This window comes from Aedes aegypti, chromosome 3 (genome assembly GCF_002204515.2).
Source record: "Aedes aegypti strain LVP_AGWG chromosome 3, AaegL5.0 Primary Assembly, whole genome shotgun sequence".
Lineage (NCBI taxonomy): Eukaryota > Metazoa > Arthropoda > Insecta > Diptera > Culicidae > Aedes > Aedes aegypti.
The window spans coordinates 355352870-355376933 of NC_035109.1; the positions used below are offsets into that span (position 1 = coordinate 355352870).

General features: G+C 38.4%; 1 protein-coding gene across 1 annotated transcript in view; it reads right to left on the reverse strand.

The window, feature by feature from the left end:
• Positions 1-24064, reverse strand: part of LOC5578723 (MOXD1 homolog 2) — a 644764-nt gene that overhangs the window by 75288 nt on the left and 545412 nt on the right. The window contains exon 4 of the mRNA XM_021849989.1: positions 19562-19840. Coding sequence (XP_021705681.1) covers positions 19562-19840 — 279 coding nt within the window. The remainder of the gene's footprint in view (positions 1-19561; positions 19841-24064) is intronic.

Sequence of the window (24064 nt, forward strand, 5' to 3'; positions counted from 1 at the left end):
GAGCAAAATCAAACATGCCATGCTTCCGAGAGCATTTCTAGAATCACTGACGGCCATGACTACTCTATAGTAGGTTCCAGGTGCCCCGGGGGATGTGGCTGATTCGAAACATGTGCGGAATTATATCAATATGGGTATCGAATATTACGATTTTAGAAGGTGATGCTTTCAGAACCACCGGCTGCCATGACCATTGTATAGTAGTTTGATACCCATATTGATATGGTTCCAGACATGTTCCTAATTGGCCACTTCCCCCAGGACACTTAAAACCTACTATGCAGTGGTCAAAGAAATTAGTTGTTCTGTAAATGCTTCCAGAAACATCACCTACAACAATCTTGATGTTCTATACCCATTTTGATGTGTTTCTGGACATAGCTTGAATTGACCACATCCCCCGGGGCACCTGGCTACTATAGAGTGGTGATGGCAGTCAGTGGTTCTAGAAATGCTCTCGGAAGCATCACCTTTGAAAATCTTGAAATTTGATGCCCATATTGATATAGTGTGAATTTGTTTATCGGCATATCGGTCCATTTTGCTCGAAGTAAGAGGGAGCATGGAGAAGAAAGCAATGAATACTAGATGGATAGGTACCGTAAGGGAACGGCGAGAGAAATTGGATTAGATGTTGAAGAGGGCATACCATATTAAACAGTATTACTTGAAACGTCACTTCCTTGTGGCTAACGTCCCCTATGGGAACGGCTTGGGTGTGTTTTGAGAATGACACTACCAAGACAGCCTTGGCTTAACAATAAAATTATCACGGTCGATATCTTTGTATGTAACATATTGATATAGTTCCGAATGTGTTCATAGTTGGCCAGTTTCACCAGGGAGTGGTCAGAGTCGATGTTAGCGCCACGGTAGGTCCTGACGCCGGAGAAGTGCCGTTCATCAATCAGAACGTGGTCGATTTGTGATTCTGTCTGCTGTTGTGATCTCCAGGTGTATCGGTACGAATGGCCATATTCTTGGAGGCAGTAAAATCAATTAGACATAAGCCGTTTTCGATCGTCAACCGGTGAGCGCTGAACTTTCCAATAGTCAGTCTGAACTCCTCCTCCTGGCCAACCTGATGATTTTGACGTCGTGGCTTGGACAGCTGTCGTACTCGCGTTCTAGCTGCGCGTAAAAAGTGTTTAGCTGCGTCCTTCTCTGGCACTCGGACGATGATCAGCCGCCCCTGACATGAACAACAGACGCTGTTGAGAGCCGCTCCTAACATGAAGTACAGACGCTCCAGGTTTGCAGAAGCAAAAGCAAACCCCCCCCCTTCCCTGTCAGCACACGACCAAAGTTCCCACCGGGGTTGGTTACCCGATCTTCCCCAAGGTTACTCGTACCCCGACCAGTATCGCGAGGAGGTAGGGATAGGAGTTGCTGGGCAAGAGGTTAAGGACCACACAAAGTGGTCTATTTTATTCCTGCAGGTACGCGAGGTACCAATGGTACGTAATGCCCAGTTGAACCTCACAAGGGATTTGATACAAATTAACAACCTGTATCGACGAACGTAATAGTTTTCATTCTGCACCATAAACGTAAGATAACATCAATAACAGCCCCCTGAAGCCATCAGCCGGATTGGTGGCAAGAAGTGAGGCGAAAATTTTTCGTCATTGTGAGAAATTGCCCGATGGCAACGTGACCCTGCAAACAACTCCACATTCCTCCTTCTACCAACCGAAATAAAAAAAACCTGCCAGCTACCTTTAATACAAGCCTTCACCCGTGCGAGTTCGATTCTGAAGCGCACCGGCATCAACCGCGACGGATTGAAACACCGGTGGCATTTATTTATTTATCCTCCCGATTTTTTCCCAACGTATGCGCATAGAGTAAGGTGAGGCAAAAGTTCGGTTTTAGTGGAGTAATCAGTATTTGCAGAAAAACTGTAACAATCGAGCACTCGACAATGAAGAAGTCTGTAGGTTGCAGACGAAATAGGCCAATCTGTCAACATAGGCAACATATTAGAGTTTGAAGTTTTGTTTCTTTTGCAAAAGAAGTGTTGAAGTTCAATAAGTGGTTTTCTTGAACAAGCTCTAATAATCCCTCCATAAATAAGAAAAGTGTAGTGATTTTCAGGATGTATTAAAATAACACACACGGTGTGCTGCTTCAGAAGAGACCGATTTTGTGTAAACGAATTGAGCTACATATCTATAAAATAAATTTTACCCCACTTTTCTCTATCAATGTAAGCCAACCAATACGTCGGCCAGGGGGCAGCGGGAAAAACGATTGAATGTTACATTAAATTAAATTGAATGCATTTGCGACCTGGTTGCTCGCGAGAAGAAAAAAAAAGCCTTTGATGATGATGGTATGGCTCACTTTAGGCACATTCAACTGACGGACTGCCGTTGATGATGATGAGACGGATGCAAAGTGGGTCGCGAAATACCTTTTTTTACAGGCAGGCCGTGTCTGATTCTTGCCCTCGATCCGATTGAATTACGTCTGTGTGGGCCGATGGGTACTTACAATGTTTGCGCGTTTTTTTTTCTATACATTTTGTGGGATGGTAAAAACGGTTGCCGAGGTAATTAATGTTTCGAGTGTGGACGATCGACTGCGGCGTTGTTCTATCTTCTTTATTTTATTTTTTTAATAAAATACATTTATTTCTTATATCTAGGTTTTCTGTGTTAGATATCACTATCATCATAATTTGATAAAAATAAATCAGGATTTTATTAACATTATGTTAACAACATTTTACATTTCATTTGCCGTTGAAGTTCAGAATTTTTAATGGGGAGCTCATTTTACCTGCTTATAAGAGAAAAAAAAACCTTTCAATTTACTGAACTTAATTTAAATATATAACGCATTAATCGTAAAATAGAAGATTGCATCGCTTTTTGTCAGAAATTCTTAATTATTTTATATGACACTTGCTCCAATGTTTCAACATTGGATATTCGGTGTAACTCATTAGTACTATACCAGGGAGGAATCATTTTCAAAACTTTCTTTTGAATTCTCTGCAGAGCCTTCTTTCTGGTATTACAACAGCTTGGCCATATTGATACAGCATACAACATGGCTGGCCTGAACATTTGTTTGAAGATCAAATGTTTGTTCTTAAGTCAAAGTTTTGATTTTTTGTTTATGAGTGGAAAAAAAAATCAAATATTTGTTACATTTGGCTTGAATGCACTTAATGTGACTTTTGAATGTTCATTTTTTTATCTAGCATGAGCCCTAGATAAGATTGTCTTCATCTGTCCAATTTATTGGAACCCCTCTCAAAACGACATTTCCAATTTGTCATGGCGTTTGCATGAGGCCTAAATTTAGGTTTGATTTTCGATCTGCAATAACGTTCCTCACTAAACATCAACTGCACCAGAACCAATCCCACTCAATCAAAGAACCATATATCCCAAGTGCAACATCAGCCTGTCGTCGCAAATATTGACCAACCGATACCACAGAGCTTAATAATCGGCCAGCAATCACAGCAGACAGTCCCCAAATGACCCACATATGCTCAAGAAAAGCGGAGTGGGGCTGGTAATGGACAACTTCCAGGGGTTGACCACAGAAACGCACCAGCAGGAAACCATCCGGTCAAAATCCGAACATCATACTGGTGCAATCCAATTAGCACAATTACATGTAACTGAGGGTCCAATTTAGATGTCACGTAACCTATTCGACTGTGGCTGAAATCTGTCAACTCCTAGAAAGTGCCTTTCATCTTGCTGCCGCCCGCCCGTTCGGCTTTCTTGTACTTGCCCGTTTGGAGGGTTTCCATAATATCCAGATTCCATATACGTGTGCGGTTTGCACCTCCGTCCTTGTTATTGTCTCCGGTATGGGCCATCGGTTTTCTCGGAAACCTCAGCTAGTAATAGACAGCCACAGATGGGCGTTGCCAGGAGCGAGCAGGGGTAAATCCGTTGTCTTTCCCCCCTGGGCCTTCGTGAAAAAAGTCAAAGTTAGCTGGTTTTCTACATTCGTAAATTTTGTTTGAATTTACATTTCTTCTTCAGAATTAAGGCTTATGAAAAAATGCGTCATGGATCAATGGTAACAATTTTGAGTTCAGTTTTTTCTCCTCAGAAAATCGGCAAAATCGCCTCCTCTTTGCATAGCAGAGGAGTTTCTATCAAGCCTGAGGTAACCATAAATCATATGATGATAGATTTTATCAGCAGTCCGCAACGGAACTTGCCAGGAATATGTTATGTGACATGAAGATCGGTTATGGAACATGAAAGGATTTCGACAAGAATGTTTCAAGTTATCTTAAAGTTGATTTTTCAAGTAATTCGACAAAAGATACCCCTGCATATTCAGGAAGTCTTTCTAGGACTACTCTTTATTTTGCACTATATATTTCTTTTGATGTTAAAGGAATAAATAATAAAATTGATAACAAACATTCCTAATAATGTTAACAAAGATTGACTGAACTTTGATGATGATAATTGGATTTCGGCTTTCAGTCACGAATCAACGCTTAATTCGTGACTGAAAGCCGAAATCCAATTATCATTCCTAATAATTTAATTCAGAAATCGTTTTTATGTCTTTGTCCAGTTTTCAACACCATCTCAAGATAATTTTCTGCCACTTAAAAATGTTGTTTAAGTGTATCCTTGATTCCAAGCAAGAATTTCTATCAAACCTTTACAAAAAAATATCGTACACCAGTTGAACCTATGGAACATTTTTTTTGTTTTCCAAAAAAAGGAAATGCGCCATGAATTATTTTAGTATTCTCACTAGGAAGTTTCGAGAATTTTTCTTCATATTTCTTGAAAATTTCTTCATGCATTCCCTTTTGAACTTAGCCTTAGAAATTATGTTTATTTATTTGCCATCCTGTCTAAGCTATCTTTCCGAGTCGTAGTTAGAGTCTACCTATCCGACTCCTTTCCCGAAATGATCGTCGTGTCACAGGGGTCGTGAAGCCCTGGAAGAAGACAAAGCAACCCTGGAAGCCTTTTTGCGCTTTTTGGAAGACGCTGGCCTGTACAACATGATATGACGTCTCACGATAACAAACTGCTGGAATAATCACTTATCCATTGTCCGTTCAATAAGCCTGCCAGCTACGCAAATCGCATTTGGTTTAACAAAATTTTTTTAGAATATCTAAATAACAGTGCACAGTATATACATGTAGCGTTCTTTGAATAATAAATTACAAAATATTTTGGCGTGGGACTTGGCATACTCTCATACTTTTTAAGCTGTTTTTTCGGCGAGACCCCTTTGGTTGGGCTAGAGAAGTGATCCTTTCTGGGTCACTTCTACCTCTTAAGTGTGGCCTCTCTGGCGCACCCTTTCTCGAGGTGCCCTTTTGGTGTTCTCTAATTTGATAGAGTGTTGAACTAGCGACTGCTAAAAACACAAGAAAACAAAAAGAAAATGTAAAATTTGTCAAATGTATTCTCGTTTTCAGATATTTTCAGCATTTCCTCAGGATATTTTTTAAGAAATTGATGCATTCGTTTGATTAACAAAATATGGAATCTGTTTAGGAATTTCCCATGCACATTTTTCAAACAATTTTATTTTTCTCGGAATAGTTTTGTACATTATTGAACAGTACAGTACCTTCTTTTGAAAAGCGTTTAATTTTATATCAAAGAGTTCACTAAATTCAATTTCAAAGTATTTGAATACTTCTGACCTTGCTCCAGGCATTTTTGTGGAATTTCATTAAAAACTTTTCCAAAAAACTTATCTTAAGTTTCACCTTGAAGTTTTTGTAAGGATCTCTTTAAAACATTCAAATAAAGAAACATCTCCAGGTATTTTTCTAGGATTCCATCAGATATTTTTCAAATGCATTACCTTTGAAAATCTTCATAGAGTTATTCAAAGCATTACTTAGAGAGCTCTCCAAAAAATTTTGAAAATATCAAGAATTCCAGTATTTCAACCAGAAATACCCAAAATATTTTGTTTCGATTACTTCTGGATGTGGCTTTCATGGAATATTTTTTCTAAAATTCCCTCCAAGTAATGAAACAGGAGTTCTTCCAAGAGTATAGGGTGTCCCAGAAAGTATGGGGTGTCCCAGAAGGTATGCCATTTCGAGACTAGTGCAGATAAAAATCTGATTTTTACACATTTCGTTCTTCCACTTATCAAAAGCAGATTTAGAATTTTGAGCTATTTTTTTCGCTACCTGTTTGTAGATGGTGTAACATTTTTGGAAGCTCCTCTTATCAGTTTTGCACAAATCGCGCCAATTTTGAGCGACTTTGTCTTAAAAAATCTGTTCTAGATCATAGAGTACGTACAATAAAAACCTGAAAAAAAAATATATATACCATTGCCGATACGATAAATTATCAGACCATCACTAATTTTATTTGTCATTTTAAATTTAAGTATATGAATTTCGAAAAGATACTAAAAATCAGATTTCAGCTGTGGTCCATTTTTAAACAGGTCAAAACCGAGTCCTTGTATGTTCATTAAAATATGGAAAAATCTAAAATGTTTGTTGCCCATCCAAAAGTATATATATTTGACATAAGTTAATTTGAAATGAATAATTGAAATCATAAATTTCAATATAAAAGGTTATATTATCAAATAAAATAATGATAATACAAATATACTTCCACATCCAAAGATATACTCTTTGAAACGGGCACGTATTTAGTTTAATAAGGTAACAAAAAAGATCAGAACAATCTCACCAATTTTTTTCCAAGACGCCTACGACGCTATCGACTCAACAATTCGAAGCACTGCCATCATCTTTTCATTTAGTCACACAAGACACTCGGTCATCGTTAGACCACACGCCCAAACGGTATAAGTGTCCAAATTTGGTCGTGATCAATTCCCATTTTTCAACTTCTGTATAGTTCTGTATATAGTTCACCAAACAAAGCGCAACACGTATCTGTTTTTCGGAAAACAACGAGACAAGCGTCAAACGTGGTACACAATTTGGTTCACTGCGAAGCGTGTATTTAATCCGGGTCGCATAGTACCATTCAAACGACAATAAAGCAGCACTTTTCTTCTTAAGGTGATTATAAAACGAAGCCAAACTTTGAATTTTCAAGTGCACAATACTGGAGAATCTGACAATAGTTCGCGATGAAAATCAATCAAATTACTTGCTTGCTGATGGTGACCAATGGGATAAATTTTCAACGCGGAGCGCTGTTTGGTTTTCAAGTCTTGTGCTCTTGAAAATTTGAGGTGAGGCTTCGTTCTATAATCACCTTAATTTGTGTTGAGTGGCATAGCACCATCAGCCATTTTGCTTTTTCATCGGCCGAATCGAAAACAACTTCGAACCGAGGTAAATGTGACTGCGAATTCAAAAACGTAGCCGCTTGCACGCACAGCCTTCTGCGATCAAAAAGTTTTCGTCCAGTCTCGAACACAGTACCTTTGAATCCCTAACCTGATACCATACCACTACATCATCAACTGCTTCATGTCCTTAAAGAATTTCCAAAGCGCATTTTGCCTACTGGAAGATTTTTAAAAAGCTATTTTGAAAAATATTTGAGAGAAATTAAATCTTTCTCAAAGATATCCCTTAAAGAGCTTTTGGAGAAATCCTCAGACGTACTTCTTCAAGATTCTCAAAAGAAATTCCTTCAAAGTGATCTATGGAATATATTGAATAATAGAGTCCAAAAAAAGTAGAAAGAAATATGAAAAAACATGAGATCAAATACATATAAAATTCTTGCAGAAGAATTGAATTTATAAATTCTGGAAAAAAACATTAACAGTGTTCCTGAAAAAATCCCTCTGAGTGTTATTTCTGAAGGAATTCAAGAGAAATTGTTCGATAAAATATGATGAGAGGTTAAATGTATACAAATGGTACTCTTGAGATTTTTTGGCGGTTTTTGTGAGGGGTTTTTTTACGGATTCCTGCGAGTAATACTACGAAAAAATGTTTAAGGGATACTTGCAGAAAATTTGGAGTAAAATCTGGAAGATATTTTGCTGGAATACATCTTAAAAACATAAAGAGCTTTATAAACTTATAGCCCATGTCATGTGTAAGAATTGAAAAACTGTTGGTTGAATTGATACTTCAAACTAAAAAACCGATTTGCATATGTAATTTAAAATGTTTTGAGTCAACTGAATGACTAGAAGAAAATTATATTTCAACACAAAGATTAGAAATCACTGATTACAAAAAAAAATAGTTTGAATTCAAGGTATATCTGATACAGGCAAAAATATAAGACACTAATTTAGAAGTGCACAGGTTGATAATTAGGACACATGTCGCTTCTGTTCTAATCTAATATTGAAAAAGTGACCAATAAGAGTTTTGGATGGTAAAAGTTTGAAAAAAAAAATCGAAGAAACTCTAGTATCATTTTAAGTCTTATATCATGCTACAATCAGTCATTTGAGGTGCATTTGATATGACGTAAACATTTAATTATTTTTAGTAGGATACGTTTGTGTTGGCTGTATGGCAAAGGTTCGCAGGCACCGTAGGGCAAAAATGTTTGCACTAGATTTTCAAAACAAAACTATCAAAATACCATTAACTTCTTAAATTTAACACAAAAAAGTAAAAAGACAACCGTTTTGATTCATATTACGGACACTTAAGGCTTCAATGAAGTATACCTCATCAGAAAGCATATAAAATATATCATTCTTAGCCGGGGTAGCTTTGACAGGTTTTTGCAAAAAATAACTGATTATTTCTATATTCTGTCCACTGTTTGGATTCTGATCCGAGCAAGCCGATCAAACCATATTCGACAAGTGTAATAGCTCGTGAACCATAACAGTTCGTGGCACATCGCAATCAGAGAGCCCTTTGAATGCGTTCGAATTCATAGAGCTCTCCGATTGCGATTTGCTCTCTCGTTTGGTACATGGCGCGATAGCGTTCAAGAGCAGCAACTCTCACAAACTACAACAGTGTCGAACCATTCGGGTGATTTAGGTTTTGAATAAATTAAGCAATAACTTCCATATAGCCTTTAACAACCTCATTATAATCTATAGGATCATCAAACGCCCTTTTGGTCGTAAACATAGCACAGAAAATGGAAAATATTCGCCTATGTTTCTTGATCAGAATGAGAGTGTGTCAGCGAATGTTACAAGTGATGGCACACAGTAATCAGCACCAAACAGTGGTTGGTGTGTGTCTGTCTTGTTTTCATCCATGGCTCGTTATCTTCCACGAACGATAATTGTCATGCGTGTTGTATGAATGCAGGTGGATAAATGGGATAAAATTTCATACCTCTTGGAAACTAGACCCACGTGGCCCCACTTTTCTTTCTTCGCGACAATAAAACTAATGTTCTTAACTAGCCGTAGATGAAAAATAGTTGCCGCCTTATGAGTTATACAAAATTTTGTAAGACACTTTTTACTAAAAGTGTAATTAAATCTGCAAATTTTGCTAAAAAAAACTTGTAAATTTATTTTGTTATTGCTATGCAGTGAAAACTCCATTACAAAATACTTTTAACATTTTTTTTGTATGAAAAAATGGTCAAAATAAATTGTTTGGCAGTTTTTACTATAGTTTCATACAGGGATGGTTAAATTATTCCAAAATATTTTGTCGAAGACACCAAACCTCTAGGATGCAGAGTACTGAAAGTTTAGACCGTCGAAAACAGTGATCTGCCACGGTGGGCACCGCCCTCCTCCTCCAGATAAAAGTCCTGACTTCGCCCATGCAGCACGGCGTTGGACGCGCAGAAGATGCTCCTGGTTTGGATGCCATCTGCTTGGCACAAATTATTGGGCCAATGAAAATGTTTTGCTTCTGGTCCCTTTTCTCATTTGTCTCGTTCGTGTCGGCAGGATTGCTCCATCGGATCGGATGAATTACTCTGGTGCCAAATGGTTGGGCAGGCCGGGATGGGAGGATAGTATCTATACACATTTTGCGGAAATAGAGCTTACGGTCTATTGCGTGATCCTGCTGTGTGGTTCGATGTGTCTTCGAATGGATAACATGTGTCCGTTGTAGGTATGTGCCGATGCCGGGGGGAGCTTTCCCCAGAATTTCAATGTGTGTGTGTTAGTTGATCGGTCCTGAAGGCCCCACTGCTGACGATGTCCTATCGAAACCGAACCGAGAGGAGATTTAATCGGTTCCATTACACGGAAAGCAGCAAAGGGATTTCCTTGTAAACGGATAACGTCTTACATCAAAGAGACTCGGAGTGGGTGTTGGATATTGCGATCTGGACGAATGCGTCAGAAGGTTGTACATTTCTTGGACTGGGACAAGCAGTATCACAGGGTACGAGCCATAACTTTGCTCTTCGTGATGCGTTCTACATATGCTTCTTTTGTAGCATGTTTACTTCTTGATCTGAATATTACTAGCTAGGCAATAATTAGGTAAGAAAAGAGATAGAAAAACCTGATATTCTTAGACACAAATGTCAATTTGAACAAATTGAGGTACAAAATTATGAAAAATCATATAATAGTTCTGATGGGCTTCGATCTCACGACTTCCCAGTACGCAAGACAGGGCGCGTTTATCAACTACGCCACAGAAGGGGTGACGATTCTGTAGCGTCGTCGGCCAACCTGAAATCGAAGTCCTTCAGGACCCCACATTCTCTTTCACAACTTCGCATCTCCTTCGGCTGTCTTAAATGTCCAATACAACACTCCTAAGCGTACTTAACAACAACAGAAAGAGAGAGTTTTATTTTTAGCGTCGATACTGTTGCATGTCAAAATAACAAATAATCGTGTAAATGAGTGGAACAGTTACCCTACCAATCAAAACTTCTACTAGTTCTACGGATAATCAGAAAGCTTCTAGAGACCAACATGTTCTGCCGCGTATCTCAGATGAAAGACGATAGCTGTTGGACATCACTCTGACTACGATGTTCTCCTCCAGGCCCATCAACTGATACGACCATAAGGAAATGCCCGCCCCAGTATCGGGGTATGACCTTCCTGGGTCATCACCATTTACCATCACCCGCCCTTGCCGTCCCGTTCAATCTGTACCACACCTAACGACGACAACCAACCGCATGTCGTCGGAAGCGAAGAGTAATGAATATGCTGTTGTTGGTGAGTTACTCGGACGTATTAATTCAGGTCAGTTTACTCGGTTGCCCGAATCAGCACACACTGACTGACTGACTGACTGCATTAACTTCCCCATCGGTGGGGTGGTACTGGAATGGCCACCGAGCCACCGTAGGGACAACGGAGAACGAACCGAAAAACTGCTTGCTAATATAAGCAAATCAATAAAACAAACAAATGGTTTGCTGGTTGTGGCCAAAAGTACCGTTCTGGTTTCTGGCACAGGATATTATTCCGTGTTCGGTTTGCTACCGGGTTGGAGCTGGAGGTTCCGCTTTTGCAGCTCGGTCTCCGATGGATTTGCAATGGGCCAAGGGTGGGTGGAGCAAAAAAGAGCAATCAAAACAACAAAGAAACTTGTTAGCCTGGCAACCAGGAGCAGTCAGAACCAACGTCGCACTAAAGGGTTCTAAGAGAATCTAGCTGGTCAAAAGACTCTAGTCACCTTTGTGGCCAACTGGTTTCTCATGCTCATTTTGATTCTGATCATGTCCTTGTTACATTTCAAATATCACATGAAGCGATTCTTAATCCAATCAGCTCCATATTCAATTATTTTCGAGCCGATTGGAATACATACGAAACCTACATTGATAGTTATTTTGAAATTATCATTTCTTTGCAAACAAAACATGATATTGACAATGATTTCGAAACATGAAAAAACTCCATAGTTGAAGCAAAAGGCGTTGAAATACCAAAATGTGAAGAAAAAAAAAAGGTCTTTTATTATGTTTGATGTAACTTCTTTTTAAACTCATCCAACTGAACATAAAGAATCCGAAAACGTACCAAAATAATTTTGGTCAGCTGGATCCGCCAAACTTCCTTAGTGCTTCGGTTCATAGTGGAAACAACCAGGAATGCTCATTGTGTAAAACAGGCGGCCAGCAAACACAAATCGCTTGCACAATAAATGGTTTCCGGGGGTTGCAAAATTTGAAAATTTTGCCGAAATTTCGTCCGTGTGCTGTGTGAGTTTCTCAGTCGGTGGGTGGTTTCCTTGTTCCGCCATCATCAATTGGATAAAAAATAAAGAAATGCTGAGGTTTTGGCTCATGTTAGCTTTGGGGCAGCTTGGGAAAATATTCCGGCTTTACTCGGAATTCGAACACCGTTGACCAAGCTAAACCTCGCTTGCCAGTCAGATGCAGAGGAGGAGCTTTTCGAATCAACCAAATGGCAGACCATGGAGGTATCAGTGCACTCTTGGCTTTTCTCTTCCAGTGAAGTGATACGATTTCGTGCAATAATAGCCGACAGTTTTGGCAGGAAGATACATAAAGTTCAGAGAACCATGTTAGGTGAGATGGAGTTGTGATTTATCGGTGGAAGGGGATCGTTGGCAACGAGAGACTAGCCATCACGAAACGTAAGCATCGCATAGGATAGTCAAAGGTGATGAATTTCCTCATGATTTTAAACATAAAAATAAACAAATGGATGAACATGAAGCATGAAAATAAACAAATAGATTAAAATTGAAAGTGGTAACAAGCATTTAGTCGCATGAAGTCAAGGAGTGTGGGTTCGATTCCCGCTTTAGTCCGGACAATTTTTCGTCATGAATGTATTTCAACGGTGCCATTGGGCGTTGAATGCTAGTGTCTAGTGTGATGCCTCGTTCAAAGGGCAAAATGATCTACTGGAAGCATTAGCATGTCGGTGTCATACTAAAATAAAAAGCATAAACAATATATGTGAATATTTTGTACATATAATTCTGCTTCTGTTAATTTTCTTTTGACAAATACGTGTTATTTGACTGTGACTTGACGGACCCAAACGCAGAGGAATATTTTAGGAATATTTTTCGTCCAGCAGAAAAATAGCATTATTTGTAGAAGATTGGCTTATTTTTGTTTTCCAGCAATGAAACTTACATGATATTGAAAATAGGTGAAAAAATTTTCAAGTTGATTTTCTCCCAGCAAGGTTTTTTGTCACATACACCCCATTGCATCTATCCCAAAACATTTGCAGTCTTCCTCAACGAAAGTTGCATTATCCAGTGGACGCGTGTAACTGACGCTGAGGAGGACTCCAAGTCGAAATGCGTGTATCTTCGTGGGTTCCAATACTCATATCTACTTCTCATTCTAGTAATATTCATGAAACTGAGTAGAGATGGGCAAAACGGCTTATTTCAATGAACGGATCCGATCCGAATCACTCATTTGAATGAACTAGATCTTTTGAACGGTTCAGTGACTCAGCGGCTCGCAAAAGAAGAGCGAACTGAACAGAGCGTCGTTTCTTTCGTATCTTTCTCTCTCTCTCTCTCACACACATTCTTCGTACATTATTCCCCAGAAACACACGATACACTTGGCCAATTTTTCCTACCCGAACCCAAGATGTGTGCATTGTACTCTGTTGCCAGAGTTGAGAATTGAACGCGCCATACCCGAACCAAAAGGAAGAAATGTGCTTTCCATTCACTTCTTCTCTTTATCTTACATCTTCGTGTGTGCAAGTGGGCGAGGCAAATTAGTATGTCTATGCTAAGAGCGCAGAGAGCACGGTGCAGCAGAAAACTTTGCTTGCGTGACGCGCAAAGCAAGGCACGTGTCAAGCGTTATAATGAAGCCGAGAAACGAACGAAGAAAAATAGGGTTAAAATGGGTTCGTTCTTTTTCCGGATCACTGTTCATCTGATGCGTGCTGATCAAATGAACCGACTCTCCACGGATCACTCGTTCTTTTGAGTGAACCGGATCTTTTGAACGGCTCCGATTATTTTCGCCCATTTCTAGTACTGAGCATTTAAGAAAAAACATGCAAATTTCATGGGTAGGAATTTGGCCTCCAATTTAACTAAATGGTCAATTAGAAACCTTTTCAAAATCCACCATTGATTGCTTCTACAAATAATCAATATTTTGATCAGAAGTTTCTAAAGTAGGTCTTGAAGAAAAGCAGTGCGAGACGTCAAGTTTTGCTAAAATGTGTTTTTTTTTTAATAAATTGTATATTTTTGTTTTACAGAAATTTGTTCTGAAATGTTCTATACAAATACTGATACTGGCGTAGTGCAAAAAATAGAATACAATTAAAAACCTTTGTTAGAACTATATAAGAAATTCAGCCCAGGATTTTCCACGATATATTTAACAGTTTTCTTCAGAATCTCACCTAAAATTCATTTCAAAAGACTACCTTGAAGCACAGACAAACAGACGTAACACTTAGAATTTCAATCAAAATCATAGTCACGAGGACATGTTTGGCCGACAGGCCATCAGATGGCGTTAGTGTGTAAACGTCAAACGCGAACAAATGCGATGCGATTGCTACGGGTGGTCGATTGGCCACCTACTATATTTTTGATTCGACCGTTAAAAAGGTGATCGATGGACAATGATGAGAGTGTGACGTCTGTTTGTCTGTGCTTGAAGTTTAAATCTTTAGGAATGCTGTCCAAATGAAACATGCTCAACCCTGGAAAAACTCTTAGTGAATCAGATATTAATCAAATAACTTTTTTTGATTTTTGTACGAATATTCGAGTTTGTAAGTCGAGTCTTAATTTTATCGAATATTCAATCCTTGCCAGATTAATCTTATTACTTGTTTTTTTTTTTTTTTCTATAATGAAAGTCGAATCGATCATGCCATGTCAGATATATGGATAGAACAATTATCTGTCATTAAAACTTCATTTGATGATGCTTAAGGTGAAACTCCTTTGAATCCACTAATAACTGTATAAAAGTAGTGGTACACAAAAAATATTCTCCTATTTGTTGGTCATTGTGAAATTATAATTGATTATTATTGTTGCCCGCAATCGCTATTTCAATTTGAGTATTTTCCCCTTCGACTAAATAAGGGTTCATTCATTTATTTCATAACGCCGAAAATGGCCAATTTTGACACCCACCCACCCCCTCGTAACGCTTTTTGTATGATTATTCTACAAATTATGTATTAGCCGTGACATCATGAAGACACCCACCCACCCCCTTAAGCGTTATGAAATTTGTGAATGAGCCCTAAGATTGCTTGATGTCGTACGCAACCATCAATGTATCTGACAGCCCTGCAAGCGAGCAGCCGGCGTAAAATTAGAAAAGTAAAACAAAGCGAAATGCTGTGATCAAGTGATTGTTTTAAGCACGGTTTGGTGAAATCTTAAGTTGTTTTCATCAGAAATCAACCAGTAATTATTCTTTACTTGACAAGTAGAGAAAGTAAACTGTGTTGGAGGTTCTACGTTAGCGAAAGTGGTAAAATTCGGCGTGTTCTCCATTCGCAGACGAATAAGAACAATTGTAGCAAAGTTAAACGTCCGTGTTGAAAATTAGCACGGTTCATGAAATTTCCACCAGCTATTAGTGTTAAAACTACGGAAATCGTAAGGTAGAAGTGTTTTGATGTCCCGTTAGCAATTTGAGAGTGAACTTGGTGTAGGTAAGTGAAATATTTTGAGAAATAATGTGGACTTCCAGAAATGTGTTTGTATATGTGAGGAAGCCATTTTCACTGCCATGACAGGGATTCCTTCCTATATGTCTAGCTGCAAAACAAAGACAGCATTTATTCTTTAAATTTGGAAAATTAATAATTCATTAAATCCGAAACATTCGTAAAATTGCCATATTCTGACTGTTGACCTAGAGAGCTGCAATTTCTTCCGAACAATTGGCATTCCGGATAGCCTAGATAACCCGGAGTCCTTCAAAGCGCCATTCAAGATCAGACCACGGCGATGACATTGATGCAATTCTGAAACCATGCATGCAAATTGTTTGAAAGAAGACGCGGCTCTGTAGGTCAATTGTCAGCATATGTCCATTTTTATGGATGTTCCTAAACTTCTAGAGGACCAAGAATTGACCATTTGAGGTCATTCTGAGGCGACGATGGTAGATTAATTTGAAGCTCAACTTTGAAAAAAAATCCCAGTTCTATAGGTCCACTTTCAGAATATGTCCAATGTTACGGATGTTTCCGATTTTCCGGATGACCAAGAAATGGCCATTCGACATCATAACGAGCCAACTTGTATAAAGCTCATCCCTGCAAGACGTTAGGGAAAAATCTCAAGAAAACATAGGTTTATTAACTATGCAAGTCGTTTGAAAGAAATCCATCTCTCCAGCTTCATTTTAATCTTATTTCAGGATATGCCCACTTCGACAGAAGTACCGGATCTTCCGGTGGACCAGCTCTGATGTAGACAAACACATGTAAGCAAAGTAACAATATCTGTATGAGATAAAAATTTCTTGATATTTCACAAGAACTATTTACAGGAAACATTTGAAGGTTTCATCAACAGTCATAGAAAAGAGTATTCCTGAATCATGAATGTTTTTTTTTTATATTTTTAAAATATTTGCTTAGCAAAGTTAGTTGAAAATCTTAAACCTTCTTGGACAAGATATGAAATAAATTGCTGAATATTTGGAAGTTGTGCCTAATTTTATGAGAAACTCTTAGAGCAATCTAAAAAATAAAAAGCCAAGTGGTCAAGGAATTGCTGATGAAATTTCTCGATAAACTTCATAACACAACAAGCGTTATAAAGATTTTCACAGCTTATCAGCCGTATTTTAAAAACAGGAGTTCATAGACACAAATGTCAATTTAGGAAAATTAAGACGCAAAATTATGAAAAAAAATGTAATCGTTCTGGTGGGCTTCAATCCCACGACTCCTTAGCACGCTAGACAGGTGAGCCGAAGGAGGTACAACGTTGTGAAGGAGAATGTGGGGCCATGAAGGAGTTCGATCACGTAAGCCGACGGTGCTTTAAAATCATTACCTGTTCTGTGGCGCAGCTTGTTAGCACGCCCTGTTTAGCCTACTGAGGAGTGTGGGATCAAAATCCACCAGAACAATTCCATTATTTTTCATAATTTTTCATCGCAATTTGTCCAAATTCGAATTTGTGTCAGAAGTTATTTTAATTGGATTGGACTAAGTTTTTCTTCTTTTTATTCTTAATTGTTTGGTGTAGATTGATAAATTTTTATTGGAAAAAAATATAACATTTTTTCATTGAGCTCCTAGATAGAATGAGTGGAATTTATTTCAGGATACCTCGAGTTTTAGTTTGATATCAGAATCCCAAAGTGAGCGAAACAAATTTTTGTCAGCGAAATTCACAAGTAAGAATTATCACAAAAGATTCCTGATATTCCGACGAGAAATCAATCGAAATCTGGATGAATTGAACTCCAATATCTGAACAGGATGGATTTGGAGGGACCCATTTAGGCAGCGTCAATTAAATACCTAACGCTGAAATTGGAAATGTTTGATATGTGTTATATGTGTTATATGAAATACATATATCCAGATTATCCAAGATAATCTTAAGTACTGGAGGGTTGTAGTTTACAGTGTACTGTAGTAACATCATTTGAAACCAAAACTTCAAACCCATACAGTGATAATCTAAGAGACGGACATTTCATTCCTCAAACCATTCCATTCTGATTATATTCTGGACATTCTCCAGAAGAAAAAAAAACATATTTCTACACCAATAAACGTTAGAAAAAAGTTCAGTACTAAACTAATCTGTATAATATTATTCATTGAATTATTTAGATACACAATTGAATAGATCGTTCAATTGCAGTATTCTTCAAATGATTCTTCCAACACAATCGTGAACCATTATTCATTCCACCAGAACGAGGCTGTCTGGGGAGATTCATACTTCTCAAAACATCAACCCAAGGACAATGCTTATCACAAAACCGTAACGAGAATAGAACCCATTCCTTCCTCCCAAAAGTCCAACGAATGACGTCCTGCCCAATGCTGACCGACTGGTTTGTTGCATTTTCGATGAACTTTTCAACGGCTGTCTACGAGAGGACCTCACGTTTGCCATTTCGGGGATTGCCACAAATCGTCACCGACCATCATCAGAGAGCATCATCGACCGGTTGTCATTGCATTGTTGCACCGAGTGGACGAATTTTCTTCAAATGGGAAACTGAGTGAGAACCTGGATGTGATGATGGTGATGCTTAGCATGGAAAGAAATTAGACATAAAAGAGTAGACGACAATAATGGATCCGAAGGGGTGGTACGGCTTTCCCTAGGATGACAACGTCAAGCTCTAGAAAGACCAGAGTTTTAAAAGGACGACGATGATGATGATGGGTGTTGTTTCAAGATAATGGCGTTTAGCACAGTGGTGTAGACACTTTTTGTTAGGGAAATGAAATTTGAATAGATACCACTGATCATGACAAACCAAGATGACCTTTTAGTTTTCTGTTTGTTTTTCAGATGGAAAATGACTAGTTTATCAATAGTCTGACGAATAGACAAATGTTTGAGATCATTTATCGAGGAGTACGTTTCTATTGGCAATTAAATTATCCAAAATCTTCAATACCAATCCCCCTCAGCAGTGCTGCTCGCATTTATTTAATTACCATCATTTCCCTCAAGTGACTCCAATAAGCCGGTAACTGTCATCCCAAATCACTTCCAGAAAAGTTCCAATCTTCACCCCCGCCGAAGACAAACTCAACGCTGATTGGAAGATCCCCACAGGCAAATCGGCGACCGTGCAAACACAAACGAGAAAAATCCAATTGTCTACGTGTCACCAAGAAAACGAGAAGAAAAAAAGCGTCGTCTGCAATGTCTACTTCCGCCGCTATCTTCAGAGTTCAGAACGTCTGCACGTGAGCCAAGACACGCATGTTTGACTCTCCTTCTCTGTATGTCTCCAGGCGAACTCGGCACCGAATTTCGAAAGTCGTAATTCACGCGAGGAAAAACAAAGAAAAACCATTTCCTTCCCCCTCAGCTCTGCCTCCCTTCCCCCACGAAAACAATTGCAATCACAATCAGAATCGGAAAAATGTTATCGCCGGGGGCGCACGCTTTCACACACGAACAAGCGCGAAAATTCGTTATCACCGCTGCACAGTGGGAGAAGTTAGAATAAAAATCAGACTTTTTACTTTTTGTGCACAAAATGATCGTTCATTTCACGGAAATTCAATTTTTGCCAATGAACAGTTCAGATTCCAACATGGACATTCGACTACTCATCCAATTTTACGTGTAACAAATTTGATTCTTTCCAAAAATCCTGAAGTCTATTGTTTCTTGGTCTTGCACTTCAAGGCACAGAAAAATCATTCGACAGTGTATGACATGAAGGCTTGATTGTAAAATTAAAAAACTTTTATTTTCCAACATATATTGTTAGAATGATCCAAAGTTATCTGTCAAAACTGAACTAAAAGTAACCAAATGTCTCGAAAATTTCATTTTTTTTTTTGTAGCTCGGGTGGCCGATTCAAAATAACCTGAACTTTATGTTTAATTATTACTCGAAATGCTATCTAAAAAAATCCAAAGACCCCTATGGACCAAAGTGCCGTTAAGATGTTTTGATCGTCTATTTTTGATTTATTCCCACTGTGCTCGATTGATGTTGCTGCTGCCTTGCACGATATAGAGGAAGGAAATATCGGCAAAAACCGACGGAGGACAAATTCTACTTACCCTAATCAGGTGATGTTTGCGATTGATATCGTTCAGTTTGAACACTTTGCACCAGTGCAGGATGTATCCCTCGGCGGGTAGCTCCACGTCCTGATTGCGCAGCTCCATGATCTTCATCCGGGCGTCGAGCTTGATTGGCGATTGGTTCACCCGTTGCGTCAGGAAGAGAGAACGTGCCTGCTTGAACGCTTCGGCCGGGTCTGGAAGGCTACCTGGGGCGTACTGGGAGCCCCGAGGTTCTTCGTCGTGGTAGATGTAGATCACTCGCATGGTGTCGTTCTGGAATTAGAAAAAGGATTTATTAGGAATTTTTTATCAGTTTTTAGAATTTGCTGATGGCTAATAATGCTGCTAAGATGAAGGTCATGAAGTCAACCCCAGGCTAGTCATTTACAATCCCAATTCTATCTAAAGCTAACAATTTCAAGCAAAGTCGCAATGCGAACGCAAAGCTCATTTGAAAAGTAATCGAATCACAATCTAATTCGAGTCGCAATTTAATCGCAATTAAATCGAATCAAATCAAATCCAATCCCAATCCCAATCCCAATCCCAATCCCAATCCCAATCCCAATCCCAATCCCAATCCCAATCCCAATCCCAATCCCAATCCCAATCCCAATCCCAATCCCAATCCCAATCCCAATCCCAATCCCAATCCCAATCCCAATCCCAATCCCAATCCCAATCCCAATCCCAATCCCAATCCCAATCCCAATCCCAATCCCAATCCCAATCCCAATCCCAATCCCAATCCCAATCCCAATCCCAATCCCAATCCCAATCCCAATCCCAATCCCAATCCCAATCCCAATCCCAATCCCAATCCCAATCCCAATCCCAATCCCAATCCCAATCCCAATCTGACATTATGCAGCCCACAGACGTTCAGACGGTTTGACCAACTTTGACTCCGCACCCAGGTTGGTGCTATGTTTGATCGAGTGTGATGCTTGACAAACCAATTTAACAGTTTGTGAAACCAATTTGACTCGTAAACTCGTTTGATTTAGCTCAGACCACCGGTGGGCGGAGCCAAAAGTTTGACGAACTGATCATATTGTCTGGATTGAAGCTTCGACCGATGCAGATGGGTGGTAAGTCAAAATTCGAGAATTTATGCAGCGTCGACGCCATGGTGTCCTAGAAAATGTGTGATCTCTAGGGATTGTAAAAGGAATTCTTACAAGAATCATCAGGAATTTCACGCGGATATCTTCAAAGTGGTGTTGCAGAAATTTCTTTGGGAATTCTACAAACTAACTTCATCGGTAATTTTTCAATGATTCTACCGGATATTCCTTCCGAAAGTTCACCTTGACTTACTCCAGAGAATTTTACAGAAGTTCCTCTAGGAATTCCATCATAAGTTCCTTCAGAGATTCAACCTGGAATACCACCAAGGATTTTATCTGGAGTTCCTCTAGAGAATTACATAATAATTTTCTCCAATGATTTCATCACGAGTTACTTCAAGCATATCTTTAGGAATTCTTCCAGATTTTTAATCAAGAGATTCCACCTGGAGTTTATATCAGGAGTTCCTCAAGATTTCTTACAGACATTGCATTTGAAATTCCTCTAGATTTATTAAGGATTTCCTCAAGGAAATGCATCAGGTTTTCTTTTAGGGATTTTAAAAGGAGTTCCTCCAAAGATTTCATTAGGAATCTTATCAAGAATTGCTTCAGCAATTTTAATAAGATTTCCTATTGGTATTTCATCAGGAGTTCCTCCATAGATTCCAAATGGAACTCATCCAGAGATCATATCAGAAGTTCTTCTAGGGTTTACATCAGGTCTTCTTTCGGGGATTACCTCATGAGTTCTTTTAGGGATTTCATCAGGAGTTCCTCCAGGGATTTCATTAGAAGTTCCTTTAGCTATTTCACCTGAAATTCCTGAAAAGTTTCAATTCGGAATTTCTTCAGGGATTACATCAGAAGTTTCTCCAGGGATTCCACCAAGAGTTCCTTCAGAGATTCCACCTGCAATTTTTACAAAAGTTCTTTCAGATAGTCATCAGGAGTTCCTTCAGAGATTCCTGAAAGAACAGGGATTACAGCAGAAGTACCTCTAAAGATTACATCAGGATTTTTTCTAAGAATTTTATCAGGGCTTCTTTCAGGTTCTCCATAAGAAGTTACTTCAAAGATTCTACCTGGAATTACTACAGGAACTCCAGCAAGAGGTTTTGTAAGGATTTCATAAGGAATTCCTCCAGGGATTACATTAGAAGTTTCTCATTGGATCCTATCAGAAGTTTCTCTAGAGAGTTCTTCTATAGATTTCATTAAGAGTTTCTGCAGGGATTGTATCACAAGTTACTCTATGAATTTCATTAGGAATACTCCAAATATTTCATTATGAAAGCCTCATGGGATTCCATCACGAATATTATCAAAAATTCAATCAGTGGTTCTGTCAAAGGTTTTATCAGGAATTCTTCTAAAGGTTCCTTCATGAATTCATCTAGGTTTATTGTGGGTCAATAATCAGGCTATTCACTATGAATTATCCCCGGAATTCATTAAGGGATTAGAATATTTTTCCAGGGTGTCCTCTCAAAATTTCTTAAGGGATTTAAACACAGGAAATCCTCCAGAGATTCCTTCCGGAATTTATCGAGGGATTCCCCTTGGAAATTTATTAGCGGATTTTTTCCAGAAACTCCTTAGGGAATTGATCTCGAAATTCCTTAAGGGATTTCTTCTGGATTTTTTTCAAGGAATTTGCCCAGGGATTCTTGAGAATAATCAGAAATTCATCCCTCTACGGATTTTACCAGAAATTTCTTATAAGGATTTCACCAATAATAAGGAACCATAAGTATATGCTCCAGTAACTCTATTAGGAAATCTTCCTGAGATTCAAACAAGGAATTCCTTCAGGGATTCCTCCGAGAATTCCTTCAGTAAATCCACCAGGAATTCCTTCCCGAATTCCGCTAGGATTTTCTCTGATAAAACTCGTCTACAAAAATTATCCAGGGATTTTCCTGAGGATTCCATCAGAGATTCTTCCATGGATTTCATCTGGAGTTTGCCCAGTTAATTATCCAGGGTTTCCATTAGGGAAATTTTCAAGGATTTTAGCTGATATTATCATAGAATATCATCACCACGATTTTTTCTGAAACTTCACCAATATATCCTCCAGAGACTCTTCCAAGGATTCCACAAAGATGTTCTCCAAAGATCCCATAACTAATTTTTCAAAGGATTCAACTACAATTTTATATAATGATTCCAGCAGTAATTCCTCCAGAGACTTCGCCAGTCATGCTAATTGTTTCAACAGTAATTTTTCGAGAAAGGAATTTCGCCAAGAGTTATTTCCAGGGTTAACACTGGGAATATCACCAGAGTTTCATCAGAAATTCCACCATAAAATCTACCACAGCATCGTCAGAGGTTCACATTTGAATCGATATCCAATCCAATTTGATAGTAAAAGTACATCAATAGAACCGCGATCGCATTATAACTGAATCGATATTGTTTCGCAGTTGTTTGTAATCAAATCACGGATAAATTGCAATTGAACTATTTTTAAATTTCAATCGAATTGCTTTAGATATTTATTTGAATCGTATTTATATCGTAGTAGAATCTAAGTGTTATTGCAATTCTATCGCAATGCAATTATCGAATCGCAATCGCATCATAATCAAATCACAATTGAACTGATTACGAATTACCATCGACTTACTTTCGAATTGTAGTAGAATCACAATCGAATCGTAGTATAACAGAAATTGCATTACAATTGAAATGTAATTGTATCGCAATCTAATAGCAATCCAATTTCAATAGAATTGCAATCGAATTAACATAGAATCGCAATCTGAATCGCTATAAAATCTAAATAGAAACGCACTCGTTATAATACGCACCATCATAATTGAATGACAATCAAATAGCAATCCAGTTCTAATTCAATTGCAATCGAATAGCATCCAATTCTAAAACGAAGCCAAATCAATCAAATCGGAATTAAATCGCATTCAAATCGCAATCCCAGCCGACCTTCTGAAACCCAAAAGGCTATAAGAATTACTAAAGTTTCTGCATTAATAACTATTTTCTATCAGTCTCCCTTTCATTCTGCTATGAATTTTTACACAAACTGTAATATCGATTGGTTTCACGATGCATCAACCCAGGCGAATTGACATAAAAACCATATAAAATTACCACAGACAGAAAATGAGGTAGATAGGAAATAGTTTTATCTTTGCAACAAGAACCTGACGGGCGGTGAAAGTTAGGTGTCAAATCTTTAATGTTAAAAATAGCTTTTGATATTGAAATCGCAGATTTAAAAAAACTCTTGCATAAATTGACCTTCTGCAATCTTTCTAACTCTCTTAAAATCAACTCCAAAGTGAACTCTCAACTGCGTAATCTGATCATAAAAATTGAAATCATTATACATGCCAAAACCACGGGTTGCCACACATACACTGTACCGAACAAGGATGGCGCAACAAGATATCCTCTT